Here is a 15848-nt window from a genome sequence, read left to right as displayed (position 1 = left end):
AGATTTTTTTTTTCTTTTTGGTATAACTTAAGATTTTCATTGTCGGACACAATGACTAATCTCTTCGCTGAATTGTAAGCATCTCTAAAGGTGAGACAATGACTAATCTCTTCGCTGAATTGTAAGCATCTCTAAAGGTGAGACAGATACAATAACTAATCTCCTCGCTAAATTATACGCAACTCTAAAGGTAAGGTAGATGGCATAGAGATTTAAAACTGTTCCATACCCAAAGTCAAAAATCAATTCCTTGACATTTCATAAAAGACTAGAGCTGTCAAAATTAGCGGGGGACCGAAGATTTTCGAACTTATCAACCCACAGTCTGCTTAGATAGTAATACATAAGGCTTTGAAAGTGTAATGTAGATTGTGCAAAACCATGTCTAATCTTTCTCTGATAGCTAAAATCCAACCTTAATTTTCAAGATAAACTTTTTGACAATAAAATACATTTTCAATTTTGAAGAAATAGCACAACAAGAAACAGTCCCCTTTGCTTCAAAACAGAGCAAAGATCCAATCAACTTAAGCTTTTTCTATGCACTTTCTCCCATTCCTAATGCCATAAATAGCAAATGTGCTTTAACTAGCCAGTACTGAAATATGGCATTGGCAATCTACCAAGGGCAAAAAAAAAGCTTCAAAGCATATTGCAACAGCATTAGTTCTTTCATCATGCAGAGGGTGCTTGAGATCTTGGCTTTGTGTACCCTAGACTTATAAGCTTTTGCATCAACTTTTTCTCTGCTTCTCCCTGAGTACATCAAAAAGTAAAACACGATGAAAATTGTTTTTAACATCCAGGAATGTTCCAATGCTCAAACAATAAAGAGATTCAAAATTCAAAATTGAATTCATCATCATGTAGCATGTATGTATGTAATACAACCCATAAATGTGATCATGTAAGTAGAGTTTGGTGAAAGGTGTAGTGAATCTGTTATTCATTTGTGCCTCTACTTGTAGCATTGTTTCCAAATTTATACTTGCACTAATTTCCACAAGTCAATCATACGAGGATGCTAAAACTGATGAAAAATGTCCAGTACTTTTTAGTCAAAATAACAAACAGCATTTGTTAAGATTCACATTATAAAAATTCCATCTCTACATTTTCCTTTTCCATTAAGAATTATTTATGTAATAGTATTGCCTTGTATAGAAAAGCAAGATATGAGAGAGAGAGACCATGAGATACCTCAAGCATGGGGCTATTTTTTGGGATATTAGAAGCCACTACTATATTGAGGCCAGTCTTCAAAACTGCAACAAGGAACTGTTACAGCATATTTATCCAGAAATTGTGATAAAGAACAAGATGTTTTGGGTGTAACTTACCTAATCGACGTGCAATTCCGGATCCTGTATTATCAGATGATCCTCCAAGTAAGCAAGTAACAGCAACTGTGTTGCTCTGTGCATATCATGAGGTGCGATAACATGACCAAACATTTCAAAAAGAGAAGGAAAACTTATGATGACTCATTAAATGCAATTACATTACCAACTTGTGTGCAACTATAGTACTACTAAAGATTTTTGACATATACCTTACATGATATACAACTTTGGGAGCCCCAATAATATTGATTTCCTAATTCCTACTTAAGGTTAAATTGCAACTACATTACCAACATCTTGTGAGCAACTATAATTTTCTGTAAAAGATTCAAGTATTTAACACTTAAACCCACATAGCCTCTCCAATTTGTATAATCCTCAACAAAAAATCATGAAGACAAGAGACAGAAATTTTCCTGAGCTATGTGAAATGGAGTACCATCCGAAACGTAAATAAGATCCTAACTTACAGGGCGTGTAGAAGCAGCTGCATATAGATGTCCAAACTTTGCAGAGTTGCAGCCTATCCATACATATATCTAATTAAACAGAGATTAATTTGAATGTGTTATTATAATCAGTAATGTACAAGAAGAGGAACCAATTTACTCACAGTAAGCAATCACAAAGAGAACAGTACAACAGAGACATATACATTTGAAACATGTAAATCGGGATGTGAAGAACAGGAAACATAAATTTGAAATATCTCAGTGTTCAGAATGAGAGTTAAAGTTGTTAAACCTCTTCTGGTATATGTTATTTTCCCTGTCTTAACTTTTAAAGCCTTTAGCAAGTAGCCAACACACATTCCCCAGGTCCCATGGCAAAGGATTTTTGTGCTATTAGTCCTGTTAGAATCTAAGATTGGGCCGAGGTCACTCAATTGAGATGTAATGCACATAAGCAAAACCACACTAAAATATTGAATCAAATCAATTAGCTAGTCTAACTCATGGCCTTATAGACTCATATCTTATTTTTTTCAATATAGGGCTCTTAAGAAGTTTATTTACTAAAATAAAAACCAAATTTTTAGCTAAAATTTCAACTGGCTGCAAAACTTTGGCTTTTTTGAGTTATATTCCTTTCCATAAATACAGTGAAAGATACTCTATACTTCTTCAACAAACTACAGATAGCAGAGCATTCGAAAGATGTAATATGTAGGAAAAAAGATACCTGCTTCTGAAGGCGGATTATCTGGAAATGGAGGTTGACGTCATCTTGGGAGACTTCGGAGAAGCAGGTGATTTGCACGCCGCAGCCATGGTCTTCTTTTACTATGCTAGAATTGTCTCCGTTAGAAGACGACGCTAAATCTGTGATTTTCAGATGATTGATGCTGTCCTTCAAAGCACCGATTTCTATATCCTCTCGTGAATTCATTAGTTATTTCTCCAGAAATAGTTTTTGCGGATGAATAGAAATTTTTTTGGTGATTAGGGCTTTTCTGAGGTTTTACTGCAAAGTGCAAATTATCAGTTTGAAGTGATTTCCTGTGAGCGTGGCGGCGGCGCTTTGGAGTGGCTGTGTGCTCCTCTATGTTTAAAGGCGGACGGGTATGGAGTGACCGGCGCTGCGCTCTCCGACGACTCGCGTCTACGAATCTGGGTGGTCGTTTCCTCGTCTTGGGTGAAGCGGCGGCACTCTATTTCGGCATGACCGAGAAGTTATAATCCAGGTGGATTATAATAATAATAATAATAATAATAATAATAATAAGAGTTAATGAACAAATTGGTCCCTCAATTATTAACGAATTGTCAATATAGCCCCTCAATTTCTTATTCATCGATTTGATCCACGAAAACAATTATTTTTAGTCGATTTAGTTCTCAGGCCGTCTTTCGTCGATGGCCTGATGGATTAAATTGACTAAAAATAATTATTTTTGGGGGTCAAATCGACAGTAAGATGGACTAAATCGACTAAAAATAATTATTTTTGGAGACCAAATCGATGAATAAACAATTGAGGGGCTACATTGACAATTTGCTAATAATTGAGGGACCAAATTGTTCATTAACTCTAATAATAATAATAATAATAATAATAATAAGGGATAATTGCATTTTTCGTTTCTAAGTATTGGTCATACTCACTTTTCGTCCCTAAGTTATTATTGGCATTGCACTTTTGATCATTTTGTGCTCACTTTTTGTCCATGAGTTATACTAAAATTGTAAATTTCGTCCCTAATATTTTATTAGTAAAGAGATGAAAAATGCAACATCAATGATAATTTATGAATGAAAAGTGAGTATTACCAACATTTAAAGATGAATTCTACAATTAACCTATAACTTAGGAACGAAAAGTGTAATTTTTCCTAACAATAAAATATAAAATAAAATAAACATTTGACAGTCCAATCAGCAAAAATCGGGATTAACCTATTAAAAATGTTAATTGTTCTTTTTTTTTTTAATTCAAATTTGTAAATAATTTTAGAGCTTATTTGAATTTGGTGACTTAATTACGATTTCCTAAATAGTTCAGTGATTTATTTATACTTTTTTTTTTTCTTTTTAAAGTACAAATCTCAATATAATTGTTTTTATAAATATACGGTTAAAATTTATTTTCAATTTTTACACCAGAAACTATTCTCATTGGATCTCAATCCTATATATATAATCAATTGTTATACCGTGAAACCGTGTCTACCTTGTAAGGTGGACACAATTATATGTTCATAATTTTTGAACTTCATACTCACATTGAACTCTATATTCACAATTACAGAACTCTATGTTCATAATTTTTTGAATTTCATATTCACATTGAATTCTATATTCACAATTACAGAACTCTATGTTTATAACTCTATATTTATAATTATGTTCATAATTTTTAAACTCTATATTTATAACTATGACAATTTTAAAACCGTGTCCACAACATAAATTGCCATACACAATGGATAGTTATGCTGTGCAACCGAATGTACCATGCGCATGGTGCATACGATGCAAAACGACGTCATTTTGATTAAAAACGCGCGTCCCACTTTAAAAAAAAAATTCAGGTTCGATTCTCGGCAATAGCATTATTGTGGATATATAGTTATGAATTTCTGGATATATAGTTATAAATTTGTAGATATATAGTTATGAATTTATGGATATTTAGTTCATTCATTGTGGATATTTAGTTCATTCATTGTAGATATTTACTTCATTCATTCACTGTGGATATATAGTTATGGATTTATGGATATATAGTTATGAATTTATGGATATTTAGTTAATTCATTGTGGATATTTAGTTCAATCATTGTGGATATTTAGTTCATTCATTGTGGATATTTACTTCATTCATTCACTGTGGATATATAGTTATGAATTTGTGGATATATAGTTATGAATTTCTGGATATATAAAAATGCTATTACCGGGAATCGAACTTGATTTCTTCTTTAAGTGGAACGCGCGTTTTTTTAACCAAAACGGTACCATTTTGCAACCGTATGCACCTTACAAGGTGAATTCGATTGCACAGCATAATTTGCGATACACAATGGGACCAACTCCAAGGCTGCAATAGTCAACAACCATTTTCATTAATTCTTGGCCCATATAGACATTTATACATATTAATATTTTTAATTGGGCCCCCAAATTTTAGGGGCCTTTATCATTGTTCTAGAATAGTTATACCGTGGATGATCTTATAAAGTAGATTACTAAATACTAATATATGTTTGTTTGTCTTTTTTTTTTTTTTTTTTTTTTTTTTTGGTTTATATATATACATTAGTTTCTCAGTTTACGTCGGACTAATCTAAACCCTTAGAATTCATGTCCAAGAATTGCTTGATAAAGTAAATTGCGAGTTGCCCAATTAGTCTTCAAATTCTCACCCCTTGCCTTGTACATTTGCGCATAAAGATCTTCATCACCTCCAATCAGTCAAGGTCTCCCAATGACCCCCACCTATTGTTAGAACAAGATTTTAGAATGACCGAACCAATTGATCTAACCCTGCTGGACAATATATATTTCTTTTTCGTATACGGTAAATTAATTTTTTAATATAATACAAATTTATTATAAGATACACAAAAATCTATAATACAATAAAAATAAATCTGTAATATATTAAAAATAAACTTGTATATTAGAAGGGTGAATCAACGATTTGGTCCCTCACTTATTCGTGACTTGTCAATGTTGCCCCTGAATCACGTATTCATCGATTTAGTCCCCGAAAATAATTGTTTTTCGTCAAATCAGTCCCTATGGCCGTATTCCGTCAAGTCTCAGGCGAGAGCTCCGATTTGCCCGGGGCATTTTGGTCTTTTCACGCCTTCTTCTTCATTAACTCTGACCAAGCTTCGCCGGAGGGAGCTCCATCTCTTCTCTGCTCGTCGAAATGAGCTCATCCACAGTATTCCAACTCTTCTTTTTCTTCCTCTAGGTTTTTTTTTTTTTTTTGAAAGTTGTGGCCGGAGAAAGCTTAAATACCCGGTGAGGGGGGTCGGGTATGTGCTAAAGACTGGGGAAATGGAAGCATCGTGCGTGTTTTGCGGCGGCGCATCGAGCTTCCTCGGTATAAGGGTGCGGCGTCAGAGGGATTCCCTTCATTCTTCTTTCTTTGCTTCTGTTACTCCGTTCGGCAGGAACAGTAGCTTCTCTCGTTCCATCTCGTTCGCGTCGCCTTTGCCGCATTGCCGCTTCCAGGTTGCGAATGGCGGAGGCACCAAGGCCGTCCGTACTGCCAAACGGAAAACCCGCAAGTCCGGGGGAAGTAGTGGGCCCGGACCCGGACCCGTTGAGAATTTGAAAATTTCCCCAGTGAGCTCGTCGGTTGAGTTTGAACGGCAAGGACGAAGGAAGCCGGCGCTAACAAGGAAAAATACGAACACGCCGGCGAACGTTGCCACACTGTACCAAAGCGGCGACCCGCTGGGGCGGAGGGATCTCGGCAAGTGTGTGGTGACGTGGATTAGTCAAGGTATGAAAGCCATGGCTATAGATTTTGCTACGGCGGAGGTTCAGGGGGAGGGGGAATTCTCGGAGCTCCGGCAGCAAATGGGGCCAGGTCTGACCTTCGTTATTCAGGCACAGCCTTACCTCAACGTCGTGCCGATGCCGCTAGGCCTCGAGGCCATCTGCTTGAAAACCTGCACCCATTACCCTACCCTCTTCGACCATTTCCAGCGGGAGCTCAGGGATGTTCTCAAGGACCTTCAGAGCAAGTCTTTGGTTCAAGATTGGCGGGAAACCGAGTCATGGAAGCTTCTCAAGGATGAATTACTACTGCGGATGAGCTCATTTTGACGAGTAGAGAAGAGATGGAGCTCCCTCCGGCGAAGCTTGGTCAGAGTTAATGAAGAAGAAGGCGTGAAAAGACCAAAATGTCCCGGACAAATCGGAGCTCTTGCCTGAGACTTGACGGAATACGGCCATAGGGACTGATTTGACGAAAAACAATTATTTTCGGGGACTAAATCGATGAATACGTGATTCAGGGACAACATTGACAAGTCGCGAATAAGTGAGGGACCAAATCGTTGATTCACCCTATATTAGAACATCTCCAACTATTTGAGGTTTTTTTTTTTCTCAATTTTTTAGATGTTAATTAGGATTGAGAGGTGCAAGCACCTTGTGCTTAGATGGCAGGTAGGAGGTCATGAGATCGAGCATCAGTGGAAGTGGTGTTGACTCTTTGTGCTTTAACAGATTAAGAAAGTATAGTTAAACACATACTACAATGTAATAGAGTCAGTATCTTTACGCGTACCTGCTGCAATTGTTTTTTAATTTTGTTTGTTAGTTGGCAGCTAAAAATCAGAAAAAAAAAAAATAAAATAACCGAGATGAAAGTGGCATAGTGCTTTTAGTGATTTCCGGTATAAGCAATGAATTGGCCTGAGCAGGTACACATGGTTACTGGTTAGAGTGACATTTACTAGTGCAAATTCATTTCATCAGACGTAATGCATTTAGTTAGGGCTATCAACATTCAACCAGCTGCTTCTTCCTCATTTATTCCAATCCTATGAATTCCTATCTACTTCCTTCCCACTTCATTTAAATCCGATTTTCCAACTGCCCCACCATCCCCTTTAATTCAGATATTGTCTCATTAAAAAAAAAAACTTAAGTGATCCAGCCAGCTTCACTGGACTAATTCTAAGTCCACAGATTTCGCCCTTAAAACCACTGCAAAGGCAAATCACAAATCACGCAATTAGCCCTCCAATTAGATTCTACTATTCTAGTCTTCTTCAAAGGAACCAATCCAAACCTTCCATCATCCTTGGACTGACCTTTAAGTCAGGCGGCGAACTAACTACGCTAAGCCCCACATGGCAAAAATGTTAAAAGGTGAGTGATTGGTATTGTATAAAATTATCTTACATGAGAAAATTAATATTTCTTTTACAAAAAAATGTACTCTCCCAATCTTATTTTATTGTCTTTTCGGTTAACGATGTCTGATTGAAGTTATTTACAATTTAATTATTTTATAATATTAAATTTAGTATTAATATATAAATTTATATATTTAAAAGTTATATTAAAGTACTATTAAATATAAAAAATTAAATTTAAAATTATAAGAAAATACTAAAGAAAATAAGTAAAGAATAAAGAATTAATTTGACCACTGAATAGTAAATATGACAGGTAAAATGAAACAAAGTGAATAATATTTTTTAATTTCTATGAATCAATACTTATTGAGTTGGTCTTGTGTGAAACAATCTCACGTAAGAAGCATAATATTTTTAGTTAAAATGTATTTTTTTTTAATGAATTTTAACAAAAAATATTATATGTTTCACATAAAACAGTTTCACACAAGAACAACTCATAATTATTATATTTTCATAGGGAAGTATCTATTTTTACTAATATTTTTTAAAGAAGTAATATTTTTTTAGAGAAAAAAAAAATAAGGATAAAGATACGTGGATACAAAATTGCAATATCTAATGTGACAAATAACACTCTTTTTATTCATTAGTTATTATAAATTGACTAATCCACCTTATTTTAAAAAAGGAATACACTTATATTGCCATGTCAAATGATGAAAGATTTTAGTGAAATTTTTTTATAACCGTAGCATGATCCAAAATATAATGCTTACTGACACATTAAAACTATTTAGATTTCACTAAAAGGTATTACATATTTGAGATGTGTCTTATACAAGTTTTTGTCATTTATTTGGAAATTTTGTAATATTTTATATTTATTAGGTATCCATTAGTTGGGCAAGCTAAGATTTGTATTTTCGGCATTATTGTTATGTTTTTTTTGGGATACATTTATTAGGTATCCATTAATTACTTGAAATAGACTTTGCTGTTGTACTTCTTGTCGGGATTATCTTATGTTATTTTTTTTGGGATACATTTAAAATTTAAAAAGAATATAACTTATCACCAAATTAATTTTAACCAATTTACATTTGCCCCTGGCCTTAAGTATCTATTCCTATATGATTGCCATGAATTATATTTTATCGGGTGACATCAATTGATGGGTTTATGTGCAGTATGTTAAATAATTATATAAGAAATAAGATGCCAAGCAATTTGTGCTCGGATGACATGTAGTGATATCTCTCATATAGATTGAGCCTTAGTGGAGACGGTGTTGACTCTGTAACAAAAAATATAGGATAATGTCGAGATTCAATTTCAAATATACTATGGAGTTTTTTATTATTTTTTTTTTATTTTTAAGGAAAAGACGTCAAATATGTCATCAAATTTTTACTACTCGTACAATTGGACCACAGAACCAAAAAAGTGTGCAATTAAATCGTCTAACTCTATAAGTTTGTGCAACTAACATTTCTAGCAGGTTATTTCTAGATAGAACTGGTTAAGTCTTTTTTTTTTGTTAAATAATAATCTAATGAGGACGGAGGAGGCAACCTCCTCCTCCGTCCAAGGCGTCTACGAACGGAGGAGCCCCATCTAGATCGTCGATGATGGTGGAGGACGCATGATACCTCCTTCGTCCAGGTCGCCGATGAACAGAGGAGGGAGTAGCCTCCTCCTCTCAAGGCGCCGATAAAAGGAGGAGGCAGCTTTGCCCCCTCCTCCTCCCAGATCTACAGAGAAGATGTAATCATGCCTTCTCATCTAGCAAGATCGACGAAGGAAGAAACAGCTGCCACTTACTCCACAAAAATCTAAGGAGGGGGAGGCAAGACTACATCCCCTTCCCTTGATTATTATTTAATTATTAAAAAAAAAAAAAGAAGATATGAAGCTTGGAGGAGGAGGGTTGCCTCCTCGGTCCATAGTTACAGTGGAGGCAGCCTTGCCTCCTCCTTTGATGAAAGAAGAGGTGGCTGCCTCCTGTAACTTGGTGGAGGAGGCGATAATATCCTCTACAATTTTTTCTAATTTAATTTTTTATTTTATTAATATATTAAATTTGTATAGTTATGAAGTTATGGATGTATAGTTATGCAATTCTGAATGTATAGTCATGAAGTTATGATTGTGTAGTTATGCAATTCTGAATGTATAGTTATGAAGTTAATGGATGTGTAGTTATGCAATTCTGAATGTATAGTTATGAAGTTATGGATGTGTAATTATGCAATTCTGAATGTATAGTTATAAAATTATGGATGTATAATTCAAATTATGTACAACATAACGCCGTTAACAGATATCAAAACAGATTTTTTTTTTATAAGTTAGACGTCAAAATGACGTCGTTTTTCAACCGTGTTCACCATACATGGTGCACAAGGTTGCACGGCATAACTACTCCAAGTTTGCAAGCTTGCAACATATACAAAAGGCTGCCGCAACCTTTTTGTACTTTTTTCTTTATTATTTTTTTATTATTATTTATTTATTTTTGTTTGATGAATAATTGTTGTTTCAATGTGATGTAAAATGGGTCCGCTTTTAAAAATAAGATAGTATTAAATTAAAGTACATAATTTAATTTAATACGGAGTTGCCGCCACAGGTCGCCGTAGGGGCAGAAGGCGATATGGCGTGAAAACACTTTACATAATCAGCCTTGAGCAAAAAATGACCCATTGCAGATTTGCAGGCACTGATTTTTCCATTTTTTCATGAAAAATGGTTATTATATCTAACAACAATTGAGAAATCTATACAAGCAGTCAGAAGCAAATTTTCACCCTTACAAAACAACTACTAAAATGCCATGAAGTCATGAACTGATAATATAATACCATTTACAGCTGATGAAAATTATTGCAGAGTGTATTTGGCTAGAGTGACTGATATTGAGAAAAATTGCATAGTTATTATGATATTAAATTAATAGTTTTGAAATTCGTGGACTGCAATTAACAACATCTCGGATCAAAATTGAAATTTTATCAATAATTCATTAATAAAAGGTATATAATATATTATCTGCATGTAATGCCGTTTTAAACTGTACTAGATCTACAATATAAGATAAAATCTTGTTCATGGTATAACAATTGGAGTGTGGACCTTGGGTGAGAGACTTCCCCTTTTGATGGTGACTATGCATTCTTATTTCATTGCCATGGATCCTAGGTTGTAGGGTGACATGTCAGATATTAAAGTGCATACAATGAAATATGAGATGCACAGTTGTCCACTCAATAAATACACACTGTTATTAGCTTCTTTCCATCTTATCTTATATATATGTATATACTTTGGGCTGTGTGATTTCAGCATCCAAGGTGAAGGAGAGAATAGAACAACAATATATGGCTCTCAAGTTGACTACTTCTTCCTTTCCAATTCGATCTATACCCAGAAATAGCCTCAAGTCTCCAAAGTTCTTGGTGGCTTCAACCCTCCATCCTTGCACCATGTGAGTTTTTCATTTCTTTAATTATTTAAACTTCACCTCGAAGATTATAGCATTAGTACAGAATGAGCAATCCACAGTCTAAAGTAAATGACAATCTCTGATCTGCGTCTGAAAGCACTGCTAGAAATTATGGAATTTTCAACCACCTGAAAGTGATCTTAAATCAATTTGAAAGTAAAAAGTGGTCGGAAATAGCAACAAAGGTTTGTCCGGATACCAAAAGTGGTCGGAACCAAGCTTTCGACTTGATTTAAGATCACTTTCAGGTGGTCGGAAATTTCAAAATTTGCAATAGTAATACTTTAGACGCACATGCAAGAGAAGCAGATTGGCTGAACAATCTGCGTCTGAAGGCCGGGTTATAGAATCTATGCATGCACATATATAAGAACATCATTACTGGAAATTATGGAATTTTCGACCACTTGAAAGTGATCTTAAATCAAGTCGAAAGCCTTGTTTCGATCACGTACTTTTGGTATCCGGAAAAACCTTTGTTGCTATTTCAGACCACTTTTTAGTTTCAACTTGATTTAAGATCACTTTCGGTGGTCGAAAATTCCATAATTTCCAGTAGTGCACAAAACATTAATATTATTGACCTCCAAATCCTTAACTGTATTCATCATTGATATATAGGGAAGAAGAGAGGTTATTGAAGAAGCCACTCATCATAAATCATCACCAAATGGAGATCTTCAAAAGCATGGAGGATTGGGCGGAGAAGAACTTGCTGGTTCATCTGAAACCGGTGGAGAAGTGCTGGCAGCCACACGATCTGCTACCGGACCCTGCATCGGACGGCTTCCAGGATCACGTGAGGGAGCTGAAGGAGAGCGCCATGGAGATCCCGGACGAGTATTTTGTAGTTCTAGTTGGAGATATGATCACAGAAGAAGCTATTTCCACTTACCAAACAGTGCTGAACTCGGTTGATGGAGTTAAAGATGAAACCGGTTCGAGCTTATCCCCTTGGGCAAAATGGAATAGGGGTTGGACCGCTGAAGAGAACCGCCATGGGGACCTCCTCAATAAGTATATCTACCTTTCTGGCCGAGTTGACATGAGAGCGGTTGAGAAAACTATCCAATACTTGATTGGATCCGGAATGGTATGTATCCCTCATCCAAAAATCAAATTGGCCCGGAATAATCCCAGCCAAGTTGATAACCATAATGTTACAAGTCTGATTCCAACCACGGCAATTTATTGAACTTTTTCAGTTTGATCTGGTCAACCATGAGGGAGTCCAGCAACCTAAGATGGTTTACCTCCCTATTGGTTTTAAGTTGCTTACATCATATTCTTAGTTTAAGTTAATCATTTATGAGTAAATTAGGCTAGTTTACCTCTTTGTGATCATTTGAAAGTTAGGGCGGTCATTGGCTTTTTAATTTGAAACGATCACCTATTGACAACCTAGATTGGTCTAATCCAGATTCTTAGTTTAAGCTGGTCATGGACAACCTAGGTTGATTTTCTTCTTTATGGTCCTTTGCTGGCTAAGTCACGAGGGGGTTTACCTCATGCCATGCATACCTCCAAGATAGTGACGACAGATTTTTCTCACCACCCAAAAAAAATTAAATTTACTTAAGATAAGTTATTGAAATATGTATATATATATATATATATATATATATATATATATATATATATATATATATATATGTGTGTGTGTGTGTGTGTGTGTGTGTGTACTATGCGTGATGCGCAAAACATAAGTGTCCAATATTAATATTTTATATTAAAATTTTAAATATATTTAGATTTTAGATATTTATATTATTGTAAATAATAATAATAATAATAATAATAATAATAATAATAATAATAATAATAATAACAACAACAACGTAAACCATTTTTATAAATTTGATATTTATATTATTTATTATTATTGAAGAAGATAAGAAAATATATGGTGGATGCATGTGCATGGTAACAATAGTGAAAAGATAACGGAAGTTATAACGGTAGGGGTATGTTTGTCCAAAATATTGTAAAGTACAACTTTTATAGCATAATGTATAAAAAAAAACTTAACGGAAAAAATGGACATGAATGAAGGGTATAACCTTCATTCACACTTATTATGTTTATATATATATATATATATATATATATATATATATATATATATATATATATATATATATATATATATATATATATTTGAATGGTAGATATTTAAATTATTAACAAATTTTCATATTGTATAGGATATTGAGATAGGAAACAATGCATACAACTTATACATGTACACATCCTTCCAAGAGAGGGCAACCAACATATCCCACTGCAACACAGCCAAGCATGCCAAGCATTACGGCAATACAAAGCTCGCCAGAATCTGCGGCACCATCGCCGCCGACGAGAAGCGCCACGAGGTCGCCTACACCAGGATCGTCAAGAGGCTGTTCGAGCTAGACCCCGACGGTGCCGTGCAGGCCTTCGCCACCATGATGCGGCGGAGAATCACCATGCCGGCGCACTTCTTGTACGACGGCAGCGACCCCAGCCTCTTTGACCACTTCTCGGCGGTGGCTCAGCGCCTGGGCGTGTACACGGCTAGAGATTATGCTGATATCTTGGAGTTCCTGGTGGGGATGTGGGATGTCGGTGACCTCGCCGGACTTTCGCCGGAGGGAAGAAAAGCTCAGGACTATGTTTGCGAGTTGGCCCCTAAAATTCGAAGGGTGGAAGAGAGAGCACAACAAAGGGCCAAACGAGCACCAACTATTCCGTTTAGTTGGGTTCATGGTAGAGAGGTGCAACTCTAAGTATCAATGTAATAGATACTAAGACTCTGTTTGTTTCATGGATTTAATTATTAGGAATGAGAATCAAAGTGATTGTTATTGTTTGGTTAACCTGTTTCTAGAATATTACTATGAGGGTTGATTACCCTTTAATTAGAAAATCCATTCCTTTGGGTTCATTCCATTATTCCCCTGGTAATTTGATTTTTATGTTTGAATTAATGCTTTTAGATTTTTGTTTTTTGTTTTTTTTTGTTTGTTTGTTTTGTTTTGTTTATATTCGTGCTTTGGATATCTTATATTAAAATAAATTGTTTTAATTTTTTATTCTTGTATTTTTAAAACCATTATTCCCATTATACATAATCAAACAACAATATTGATAATCATTTTAATTCCACCTTACTTCCAAACATGCAAAATACTTTTACCAAAACCCATTATCATTACCAAGTATTTGATTCCCATCCCGATTTCAATACCAAACACATCCAAAAATTGCGTTTTACTAATATTTTTAGACACATTTTTAAATATAATAATTTTTTTTCTATCCCATTTTTCATGCTTTTTTACTATTCTTTAGTCATATCATATTATTATTTTAACGTTTTCTTATGATTTTTATATTCGATGTTTTGTATTTAATAATACTTTTAATATAATTATGAAATATATGAATTATATATTTTATATATAACATCATTTTTAATGTCATTTAAATATATTTATTTGCGTATGATAAAAAATGATCATGACACAATAATACTAAGATCAAGAATGTTCTGAAAAAAAAAAAAACAAGATTATTAAAAGTGGAATGACATATATAATTCTAGGACCAAAAAGGAAAAGAATTAACACTTATAACTTAATAGACCAAATGCCCTTATATTTAACGCTATTTAAACGATTTTTGTTAATGGAGGATAAAAAATGATTATGCCACAATAATACTCGAATCAAAGGGGATGTTTTTAAAAATAATGACTATAAGTATACTAACACCTATAAATCTAGGACAAAAAATAAAATTAACTCTAGCCTTAAATTTTGCATAATTGTCTTGAGAATTAGTAATCTCATATGCAAATAATGTATTCAGTGAGAATATGACTCTTCTAGGCTACTAACAAATTGCAATATTTAGATTAAAGCCTTTGATATATGATTGCTACCTATACAGAGTATAAAAACTCTAATAAATGGTTTAACATATACATCGTACCTGGGCACATCATAATTATGATGTTTACCAATACTAGTAATATGACCCCGACAATTCTTGTAGTCTTCCAAGCCATTTTAATAACTCAAGTTTTGACTTTCTTCTTCAATTCATATCTTGATAATCTCTAAGAATATTCATTTATTCATTGTGCTATCACTAGTAGATATGGAGATTTAATTACTTATGCCTATAGTCCCCTATACAACTCAAATGGAAATATCTATATAGATTTTATGAAATTATTACAAAAGTATATACATGCAAACATATTAATGACAATTAATGTTTATGAGTCTCGACATGTGCATGTGTATATAATCTATATATAGACTATAGGCCAAAATAATTGGTATTAGTTCAACACTTCTATCAAAGCAAAAACCATAGAACTCATAGATGTGAATAGTATTCATAATAATAATTCACCAACTTTATACATGTGAATAACTATTGGTCTTGTCTGTAATTAATTTTCAGCAATATATAATGCCATTAACTTTCGCCCCTTTATTAAAATAAGGGAAAATGACACTTTTTCCCCCTGAGTTATATATCTATAACATTTTTCCCCCTTAAATTATTGAAGTGGCTGTTTTTCCCCCTAAAATGTTAAATGGACATATTTACCCTTAAACTAAATATTTAATTTATTTTTTTTCTCAAACAAATTATGACCATAATTTGGTTCAAACCAAAC

At 34.1% G+C, this 15848-nt stretch overlaps 2 protein-coding genes across 4 annotated transcripts; one reads left to right on the top strand and one right to left on the bottom strand.

Moving 5' to 3' along the window:
* Positions 1-369: 369 nt before the first annotated feature.
* Positions 370-3015, bottom strand: LOC109156794 (proteasome assembly chaperone 4). 2 transcript variants are annotated; one of them, XM_019304640.1, is made up of 5 exons: positions 2526-3015; positions 1814-1882; positions 1341-1416; positions 1201-1265; positions 370-756 (listed from the first exon to the last, which is right to left on the bottom strand). In XM_019304640.1, exons 1-5 carry the CDS (start codon positions 2730-2732, stop codon positions 676-678), a joined length of 498 nt encoding a protein of 165 aa, XP_019160185.1. In that variant the 5' UTR covers positions 2733-3015; the 3' UTR covers positions 370-675. The 2 variants fall into 2 exon arrangements, with proteins under 2 accessions (XP_019160185.1, XP_019160186.1); XM_019304641.1 differs by lacking the exon at positions 1814-1882.
* Positions 3016-10953: 7938 nt separating this feature from the next.
* On the top strand, positions 10954-14115 carry LOC109156791 (stearoyl-[acyl-carrier-protein] 9-desaturase, chloroplastic-like). 2 transcript variants are annotated; one of them, XM_019304638.1, is made up of 3 exons: positions 10954-11158; positions 11798-12269; positions 13390-14115. In XM_019304638.1, exons 1-3 carry the CDS (start codon positions 11052-11054, stop codon positions 13939-13941), a joined length of 1131 nt encoding a protein of 376 aa, XP_019160183.1. In that variant the 5' UTR covers positions 10954-11051; the 3' UTR covers positions 13942-14115. The 2 variants fall into 2 exon arrangements, with proteins under 2 accessions (XP_019160183.1, XP_019160182.1); XM_019304637.1 differs by having other exon boundaries at positions 13381-14115.
* The last annotated feature ends 1733 nt before the right edge of the window (positions 14116-15848 follow it).

Source organism: Ipomoea nil, unplaced genomic scaffold, assembly GCF_001879475.1.
Source record: "Ipomoea nil cultivar Tokyo-kokei standard unplaced genomic scaffold, Asagao_1.1 scaffold2759, whole genome shotgun sequence".
Classification (NCBI taxonomy): Eukaryota; Viridiplantae; Streptophyta; class Magnoliopsida; order Solanales; family Convolvulaceae; genus Ipomoea; species Ipomoea nil.
The sequence above is the reverse complement of the archived record's forward strand: the minus strand, read 5'-3'. Positions and strand labels throughout refer to the sequence as shown.